General features: G+C 46.3%; 1 protein-coding gene across 7 annotated transcripts in view; it reads left to right on the forward strand.

Moving 5' to 3' along the window:
- The window catches only part of CCDC60 (coiled-coil domain containing 60), a 173,394-nt gene extending 165,202 nt beyond the window's left edge, over nucleotides 1–8,192 (forward strand). For 5 of the 7 annotated variants that reach the window (XM_027566743.1, XM_027566742.1, XM_027566740.1 and 2 more), the window contains 2 exons: nucleotides 1,310–1,499; nucleotides 4,801–5,188. In XM_027566743.1, the coding sequence (XP_027422544.1) occupies nucleotides 1,310–1,499; nucleotides 4,801–4,902 (292 nt within the window). In that variant the 3' untranslated portion in view covers nucleotides 4,903–5,188. Of the gene's footprint in view, nucleotides 1–1,309; nucleotides 1,500–4,800; nucleotides 5,189–7,139 lie in introns of those variants that run through there. The other 2 variants (XR_003515217.1, XR_003515216.1) reach the window with 2 other exon arrangements.
- The last annotated feature ends 2,044 nt before the right edge of the window (nucleotides 8,193–10,236 follow it).

Consider the following 10,236-nt stretch of genomic DNA (forward strand, 5'->3'; position numbering starts at 1 on the left):
GATTTCCCACACCTCCATCCTGTCAGGGTGAGTAAATCAAGATCTTAGAGTAAGATAGGAAAGCCTAAAAATGTACCAAGAATCCCTTCAACAGTTTTAATAATGCAGAATGGGAGCTTACAAAGAGATCAGAATAAATATATAAACATACATCACAAATATAAAGCAGTATGAGCAGCCACAATATATGATGGATGATCAAGTTTTTATTCAACTTTTTCTATAATCAGGGGAAAAACCCATTTTCCACGAGATAACACCCCTACCTTCACCCACACCTGAACCCCTAGGTTAGAACCTACCTTTTTCCCACTGTCTCAAGGACACATTCCCAAACTACCTTCACATGCTGTCATAATATTAATTTTTTTTGTTCAGTCAGTCATGTCCAACCCTTTGCAACCCCATGGACTGAGGCACGCCAGGCTTCCCTGTCCTTCACCTTCTCCCAGAGTTTGCTCAAACTCATGTCCGTTGAGTCAATGATGCCATCCAACCATCTCATCCTCTGTCCCTCCCTTCTCCTCCTGCCCTCAATCTTTCCCAGCATCAGGGTCTTTTCCAGTGAGAAGGCTCTTTGCATCCAGTGGCCAAAGTAGGTTCTTAAAACCCACTGAAACACCAAAATCATGGCCCCTGATTGTTCATTTTCAGGAACATGGAAAATACACATACACAGACACATGTCCTCAGCAGCTGGTGTGTGAGAACCTCTTGCATCCTAGAAGGTATCCCACAAGTGTGTCCATGTCCTCCTTGGCTCAATTAACTCTCGAAGAGTAGCTTCAGAACCCCAGTATTTTTCCTTCCTTATAACTTTAAACATTGTCCGCTTGGCAGAAGAATCATCAATGCCTGTCTTTAAAACATGCCCTTAATTTTCGTTGCCGTTGTTGTTTAGTTTCTAAGACATATCTGACTCTTTTTGACCCCATGGACTGTAACCTACTGGGCTCCTCTGTCCATGGGATTTCCCAGGCAAGAATACTGGAGTGGGTTGCATTCCCTTCTCCAGGGGATCTTCCCATCCCAGGGACTGAATCTGTGTCTCCTGCATTACAGGTGGATTCTTACTGCTGAGCCACTGTACAAATCATGACTCTGGTTTTTACTATCCCTAAAAACAAAGACTTGCCTGATCTGTGGACACTTTACATTGAGTAGGGAGGAAAGTTCCCCAGATGAAGACTGTTGCTACCCTGGAGACATCCCAGGAGTGGTGGAGAGAGAGAGTGGAGATGAGGTCCTTTGGGTGCCCAGACCATCTGCCAGCAGTTTCCTAACTGATCCTCTCCCCTTGGAATTGAAGGTACTTTGACCTGCTGTCCAAACTCCCTGAGGATCTGAAGAATTTCCGCCCTGCAAGGAAGATCCTGGCAAAACTGCAGAAGTTTGGGGAAAACCTGGACCTGAGGATCCGACCCCATGTCCTCCTAAAGGTGCTCCAGGAGCTGAGAGCCTGGGAACTGTGCTCCCCAGACATTGCAGTGGCCATTGAGGTGACGAGCACTTCCTTTCCCTCATAACACCCCAGACACACTCATTCTGGCCTCTCAACATCCAGGCACTGTTGAAGTTTTTCAGTTCAGTTCAGTCGCTCAGTCATGTCCAACTCTTCATGACCCCATGAATCACAGCACGCCAGGCCTCCCTACCACCACCAACTCCCGGAGTTTACTCAAATTCATGTCCATCGAGTCGGTGATGCCATCCAGCCATCTCATCCTCCGTCGTCCCCTTCTCCTCCTGCCCCCAATCCCTCCCAGCATCAGGGTCTTTTCCAATGAGTCAACTCTTCGCATGAGGTGGCCAAAGTATTAGAGTTTCAGCTTTAGCATCAGTCCTTCCAAAGAACACCCAGGACTGATCTCCTTTAGAATGGTTGGATCTCCTTGCAGTCCAAGGGACTCTCAAGAGCCTTCTCCAACACACAGTTCAAAAGCATCAATTCTTCGGTGCTCAGCTTTCTTCACAGTACAACTCTCACATCCATACATGACCACTGGAAAAACCATAGCCTTGACTAGACGGACCTTTGTTGGTAAAGTAATGTCTCTGCTTTTCAATATGCTATCTAGGTTGGTCATAACTTTCCCTCCAAGGAGTAAGCGTCTTTTAATTTCGTGGCTGCAGTCACCACCTGCAGTGATTTTGGAGCCCCCAAAAATAAAGTCTGACACTGTTTCCACTGTTTCCCCATCTATTTCCCATGAAGTGATGGGACCAGATGCCATGATCTTCGTTTTCTGAATGTTGAGCTGTAAGCCAACTTTTTCACTCTCCTGTTTCACTTTCATCAAGAGGCTTTTGAGTTCCTCTTCACTTTCTTCCATAAGGGTGGTGTCATCTGCATACCTGAGGTTATTGATATTTCTCCTGGCAATCTTGATTCCAGCTTGTGCTTCTTCCAGCCCAGCATTTCTCATGATGTACTCTGCATATAAGTTAAATAAGCAGGGTGACAATATACAGCCTTGACGTACTCCTTTTCCTATTTGGAACCAGTCTGTTGTTCCATGTCCAGTTCTAACTGTTGGTTCCTGACCTGCATATAGGTTTCTCAAGAGGCAGGTCAGGTGGTCTGGTATTCCCATCTCTTTCAGAATTTTCCACAGTTTATCGTAATCCACACAGTCAAAGGCTTTGGCATAGTCAGTAAAGCGGAAATAGATGTTTTTCTGGAACTCTCTGGCTTTTTCGATGATCCAGCAGATGTTGGCAATTTGATCTCTGGTTCTTCTGCCTTTTCTAAAACCAGCTTGAACATCTGGAAGTTCACAGTTCATGTATTGCTGAAGCCTGGCTTGGAGAATTTTGAGCATTACTTTACTAGCATGTGAGATGGGTGCAGTTGTGCGGTAGGCATTGCCTTTCTTTGGGATTGGAATGAAAACTGACCTTTTCCAGTCCTGTGGCCACTGCTGAAGTTTCTTAAAAGGCATAAAAGCCTTCATGGAACTCATCATCCAATAGAAGAGGCATTGTCCTGTGACCTTGATTGTTCAGTTCCAGGGGACATTATATTGTATGTAGATGATGCCCCCCGGGAAACTTGGAGTCTTTGGAGAAACATAAATGAATGGACATGTGAGTGCAATAACTGACAGTCATAGTGAGCAGCACCCTGAATCTTGCAACTAAAATCGTGGCCTGTGGACCTCACATGGGTGCGTGTTAGAAACGCAGCATCCCAGGCTCTGAACTGTATCTGACCAGCTCAGCGTCTGTGTTTCAGTGAGATGCCAGGTGACTGATACACACAATAAAGTTTGAGGAGCCCTGACTTAATGTAAATGTAGAAGAGGCTTCTCTGAATGAGAGCCCCCTGAGGGCGATGACTTTTAAGCTGAGATCTGAAAAGGCAGCAAGCTGAAGAGAAAGGGAATGAGCAGGTGCCCAGGCCCCGGAGGACAGAACTTGAGCTGCTAGAGGGATTCAGTGGCAGTCAATGTCTCTGGAAGGAAGAGAGCAGGAAGGTGCACGGTTCCCAGGGGACCAGAAAGGTCAGCATGTGCAGATCTCCGAAGGTCAAGTTAAGGATTTGGGTCTTTATCTGAAGGGTGCTGAGGAGCCTCACAAGGGTCTGCAGTAGCAGCCTACCTTCCCCGCCTCCCCTAGAAATTCCTGGTGCCCTATTCCCTTAGGGAAAAAGTGTAAGTAGATGGGGGGCGGAGGAAGGGCCCCCCAACTAAGGTATTAACAGATGTCTGTGGAGTCACTTCCTTAATTTTATGTGATGGCAAATGTACATTTTAATAGGGTTTTCAGTGTCTCAAGACAAAGAAGTGACTCGAATGGTGGCTTTCTTGGGCCTCTCAGTGTTTCCATGATGGTCTGGCCCTTCCACAGGCTGACCTGGCTTGTGTATGTGGGCACATGGTCAGGAGTTGGGGGAGGGAGAAATACCCTGTGGACAAGCTCAAATGTCCAGAGTCCGCTTCCCACATCTTGTGAAGCTCTTTCATGGGAGAATCTGGCAGGCTAGCCTGAAACTAAGTCTCTAGGGCATCTTTCCAGTTGTGGGGTGTGCATTCCACCTGCCACTTAGAGAAAGATTGAAGGCAGGAGAAGGCGACAACAGAGGACGAGATTGTTGGATGGCATCACCGACTCAATGGACATGAGTTTGAGCAAACTCCAGGAGATGGTGAAGGACAGGGAAGCCTGACCTGCTGCAGTCCATGGGGTTGCAAAGAGTGGGACACGACTCAGTGACAGCTTATGGAAAAGGCCGTTTCTGAGTGGGTGAAAGGAGGGGACTATGGATGTGGATGCTCCCTTCTCTGGGCTGAGTTTTATTAGCCCTAGCTCATAAAAGTTAGCATGCTCTTCTCCCAGTAGAACATCACAGAACTTCTGTTAACCTGTATGTGGGGAGTCTTTTAACCTAAAATTTATGTGAAACTCTGTGCTTTGTGTCTTAACCCTTTCCTGGAAGCAAGCCTGTGGCTGTCTTCAATTCTCAAGGGAGTCTGTGAACCCAAAAATGTTTATGGACAAATGACTTTTTTAAAAGATATTCTGCAGTAGAAAAGAGAAAAAGATGCAGACAGCTGGATTTTTCTGCTCTTCCTAGATTTCTTTGGGCCAGTACTGACAAAAAGGGACTTAAAATTAGCCTGCTGAACTAGGAAACTGGAAAGAGGCCCTTTTCTTGATTATGAATGCCTGAGGGGTTGGAGGTATCCTGGGCCCACCAGCCTCAATCATAAATCTTCTGGGATCTTCTTGGGGAGGGGAGGGGGCACGGAGTCTAGCTTTCAGACCAAATCTGAGGCTGTCATATGTCTGCCCCCTTAGTTTGTGCGAGAACACATCATCCATATGCCTCAAGAGGATTACATCAGCTGGCTGCAGAGCCGGATCAACATCCCCATCCGGTCCCAGAGTGCCCAGACATAGTGGGCCTGGGTCGACCAGTGACCCCAGTGGAGGAGGGCTGTCTACACCGTGTGCCTGCTCTCATGGAGACTCATTATCATCTGGTAGGATCATCTGGAGACCAGATTCTGAAAACATTCTAGGGGGAGCTGCTCCCAGGTGGAAGCCCCCTTCTCCCGCACACACCAGCCTCAGGCTCCCAGGCTCTGGTGCTCATTGGTCCAGCCTGACTACCTACACCCTCTCCAGGATCCTTCCCTCTTAGCCTTCTCCTCAAATTCTGGATAATAAAATTGAGTTGAATGTTTGCTGTCCGGCTGGGGAAAAGTTGGAGGTGTGGAATCTGGGCGTGGTATTGAAATCCTAATAGTAACATACAGTTACCATTTATGAATATGCACCAGGCCCAGTGCTGGGTGATGTTCTTGCCTAATAATCTCACAACTACAGTTAAGTAGGTGCTGATGTTATGCCCATTTCATACCATTAGAGCTAGAGTGTAGTTTTCAACTTTATGTATACTGTCCTAGATAGAGATGAGTGCGTGGGTTGGTGGGTGAATGGATGGAGCACTTCCCAACAAGGCAAGTGATGTGCAAGAAAATCTCATCCTTAAGAGTCCTTGTAATATCTTGTGTTGGGTTTGGTTGTACAAGGAAGCTTAATTTCCAGTCATCTCAAAATTGTGTGGGTTTATTGCCATTTAACCTCTTTTCTCATCTTCGTCTTCTTTTCCCATCTCGGTCTTCTTTCCCCCTACATCTTACTAAGTTACAGGACCTGTAGTCATTTTAACTGTCTCACTGACAGCCAAACTGAATGAACAATTAAACAACTGGACTTGATTATTGGAATGCTCATATAGGCTGGACCCCAGCGTCTCCCCATGATCCAGAAGGGGTGGAAAGAAGAGAGTTGAACTATTTTTCTGTCTACGCAGCATCTCACCTATTCCATTATTTACTCTTTTTAGTCAATGAATATTTATCAAGAACTGAATATGCATCAACCAACCAAGTTCTAGGTTCTAAGGGTAGAGCAATGACCAAAGCAGACAAAGTCCCTGATCTCAGATAATTTACCTAGAGACACAGGTCAGCAAAGGGCGATGGAGAGGGCAGAGGGACTACATGATATCCACGGTGGTACTCTTTGTTTAGTGTGATGTCGTGACAAGCCACTGGGGTGTAGAGGTGAGATGCACTCTATAAGGAGGCTGCTCAGTTAGGAGATTCTAAACTCTGTGTGTTCAGTCACTCAGTCGTGTCCAACTCTTTGTGGCCCTGTAGAATGTAGCCCGCCAGGCTCCTCTGTCCTTAGGATTCTCCAGGCAAGAAGTACTGGAGTAGGTAGCCATTCCCTTCTCTAGGGGATCTTCCTGACCCAGGGACTGAACCTGGGTCTCCTGCATTGCAGGCAGATTCTTTACCATCTGAGCCACCAGGAAAGCCCCTAAACTTTTCTGTATTAAATCAGGATTGGGTTGAGGGAGAGTGGAGAAGAAAGAAGGAGGGCAAAGGCCAAGAGGCAAAAAGAAACTCAATGTCATCTGAAATAACATATGTCTGGCTGGACTGTAAGGTCAGGTTGGTAGTGAGCACAGGGAAGGAGAGGAGACAGAGGCCAGGGAGGGAGGTAGAAACCAGAGTTTTGAATCCCAGGGACGGGGGAGCCTGGTGGGCTGCCGTCTCTGAGGTCGCACAGAGTTGGACACGACTGAAGCGACTTAGCAGCAGCAGCAGACCATGTTAATTTTCCCTGGTGGCTCAGACAATCAAGAATCTACCTGCAGCACAGGAGATCCAGGTTCGATCCCCAGGTCAGGAAGATCCCCTGGGAAAGGGAATGGCAACCCACTCCAGTATTCTTGCCTGGAGAATCTCAAGAACAGAAACAGGCTACAAGCCACAGAGTCTCAAAGAGTCAGACACAGCTGAGTGACTGTTTTCTTTCTTTCAGGCCATGTTAAGAAGTTTAGGCCAACTTACTGGCCATGGGGAGCCAGGGAAGGATTTTCAGCAGGGGAATAATCATACTTCCATTCAGGAAAAAAAAAAAAATAACCACTGTGTGAGTGCAAGGCAGGGAACAGGGTGCTAAGATACGGCTGCCGTAGCAGTGATTATAGGGAGCACATGACACTGGGGCCAGGGAGATCCATTAAAAGGATATTTAAAGGTGGAATCAGCAGAAGTCGGTTTGGTGTATTACAAGTGGACAGAAGACACAAACATCGGGAATCATGTCCGATTTTCCAGCTCAGACCACTGGGTGGAAGTTGGTACCTTTAATGTAGCAGAAGGAAAGGAAGAAAAGAACATTCAGAATGAGAAGGTAAGGAGTTCTATTTTGTGCATACTGAGCGGGAGGTGCTTGTGGGGCAGTCAAGTGGGGGGGATTTAAAACTCAGGAGAGTGGGTGGCAGTGGAGACAGACATAGGACCTCAGCATCCTATGGGTCATGACAGTTAAAGCAGGAAGTGGGAGGAGAGGGCAGAAGAGGAGAGTGGAGAGAGGGTCTTGAGGACTGGGTTTGCAAAAAGCTTCAAGCAGCCATTCACAACCTAGCACTGACAGAGGGACCGCTTCCTTCCAGACACTGTGCAAAATGCTTGCTGTGTGTTATCTCATTTCTTCATCATCATCCTGCAAGGCAGGGCTACCCTGCCTTCCAGATGGTGAAACGGAGTCTCCAAAAGGTGTTTTGTGCCCATGTTCCGCTAACTCTGCATTCCCTCCCTTTTGCTGCTGCCCTCTGACCCTGCCGCCCAGCCCTGATCATATGAGACCAGAAGGTCACTAAAGTTACTTTGCTTTTGGAACCATGCCCCCAGGAGTAGCTCTAGTGATGGAACTTCCTAGCATCCCGTTAACTTACTTTTACTCTGTGTTCCACAGTTTGCATCCTACTTGACGGTCACAGCATACCATACCAATGTGATCATTGTTATAATCCCCATTTCACAAGTAAGGATGCTGGCACTTGAGGTCATTTGCCAACAGTCACATAGCCGGTAAGTGGCAGAGCCAAGTCTAGAACGTGTCTGTCTGTCTATCTTAGGCAGGGGAGACACAGTTGAGACTTACTCCACCACACTCCACCCTTCTACTCATCACTTCCCCAGCCTATTTCTCAGAGCTGTAGCTCCATCTAGTGTTGTGTATTAGTATTATCCTTCCATTTTGCTCTCCAGGAAAGTATTTAAAACCTGCCAAAAAGGAACTGGGCAGGCATTAACAGCTTCACTTCAGTTCAGTCGCTCAGTTATGCACAACTCTTTGCGACCCCATGAATTGCAGAACGCCAGGCCTCCCTGTCCATCACCAACTCCCAGAGTTCACTTAAACTCACGTCCATCAAGTCGGTGATGCCATCCAGCCATCTCATCCTGTCGTCCCCTTCTCCTCCTGCCCCCAGTCCCTCCCAGCATCAGGGTCTTTTCCAATGAGTCAATTCTTCGCATGAGGTGGCCAAAGTACTGGAGTTTCAGCTTTAGCATCATTCCTTCTGAAGAACACCCAGGACCGATCTCCTTTAGAATGGACTGATTGGATCTCCTTGCAGTCCAAGGGACTCTCAAGAGTCTTCTCCATCACCACAGTTCAAAAGCATCAATTCTTTGGTGCTCAGCTTTCTTCACAGTACAACTCTCACATCCATACATGACCACTGGAAAAACCATAGCCTTGACTAGACGGACTTTTGTTGGCAAAGTAATGTCTCTGCTTTTCAAAATGCTATCTAGGTTGGTCATAACTTTCCCTCCAAGGAGAAAGCGTCTTTTAATTTCGTGGCTGCAGTCACCATCTGCAGTGATTTTGGAGCCCAAAAAAATAAAGTCTGACACTGTTTCCATTGTTTCCCCATCTATTTCCCATGAAGTGATGGGACCAGATGCCATGATCTTCGTTTTCTGAATGTTGAGCTGTAAGCCAACTTTTTCACTCTCCTCTTTCACTTTCATCAAGAGGCTCTTTAGTTCTTCTTCACCTTCTGCCATAAGGGTGGTGTCATCTGCATATCTGAGGTTATTGATATTCCTCCCGGCAATCTTGATTCCAGCTTGTGCTTCTTCCAGCCCAGCATTTCTCATGATGTATTCTGCATATAAGTTAAATAAGCAGGGTGACAATATACAGCCTTGACGTACTCCTTTTCCTATTTGGAACCAGTCTGTTGTTCCATGTCCAGTTCTAACTGTTGGTTCCTGACCTGCATATAGGTTTCTCTTCAAGAAAATTAGAGATAACAAGGGAACATTTCATGCAAAGATGGGCTCGATAAAGGACAGAAATGGTATGGACCTAACAGAAGCAGAAGATATTAAGCAGAGGTGGCAAGAATACACAGAAGAACTGTACAAAAAAGATCTTCACGACCAAGATCATCACAATGGTGTGATCACTCACCTAGAGCCAGACATCCTGGAATGTGAAGTCAAGTGGGCCTTAGAAAGCATCACTATGAATAAAGCTAGTGGAGGTGATGGAATTCCAGTTGAGCTCCTTCAAATCCTGAAAGATGATGCTGTGAAAGTCCTGCACTCAATATGCCAGCAAATTTGGAAAACTCAGCAGTGGCCACAAGACTGGAAAAGGTCAGTTTTCATTCCAGTCCCAAAGAAAGGCAATGCCAAAGAATGCTCAAACTACCGCACAATTGCACTCATCTCACACGCTAGTAAAGTAATGCTCAAAATTCTCCAAGCCAGGCTTCAGCAATATGTGAACCATGAACTTCCTGATGTTCAAGCTGGTTTTAGAAAAGGCAGAGGAACCAGAGATCAAATTGCCAACATCCGCTGGATCATGGAAAAAGCAAGAGAGTTCCAGAAAAACATCTATTTCTGCTTTATTGACTATGCCAAAGCCTTTGACTGTGTGGATCACAATAAACTGTGGGAAATTAGCAGCTTAGGCAAGGAGTATTTACTCAAAGGAAGATCTTTTACAACTAAAGTAGACTAGGGACTAGAAGGAGGCAATACATCACCCCCCAGCTCCCAAGCTCAAAGAAGAACCTTGGGGAGAAGTATTTTTGCCATAAGCATTTCATCAGAACCATAATTGAGTACCTACTATATGCCAAGCCCATGTCAAGCAGTGCCCTGTCCCACAGCTCTGACTGAGCCACCTGCATGGTTATCTTGAGAGTATTTAAAACCTCATGTGCCCTGGAAAGGCTTTTTCTGTAAAGGAACAGGAGCAGATATAGCAAATATGTGCTGCATATTCTTTTTATATACATGGCCATTTAAAAATGTAGAAACCTGAGATTGCAGGTCATATAAAAATAGACCACAGGTCATATTTGGAGCATGGACCAGAGTAGAACAGAGGGATGGACATGTAAGG

This window comes from Bos indicus x Bos taurus, chromosome 17 (assembly GCF_003369695.1).
Source record: "Bos indicus x Bos taurus breed Angus x Brahman F1 hybrid chromosome 17, Bos_hybrid_MaternalHap_v2.0, whole genome shotgun sequence".
Taxonomy (NCBI): Eukaryota; Metazoa; Chordata; class Mammalia; order Artiodactyla; family Bovidae; genus Bos; species Bos indicus x Bos taurus.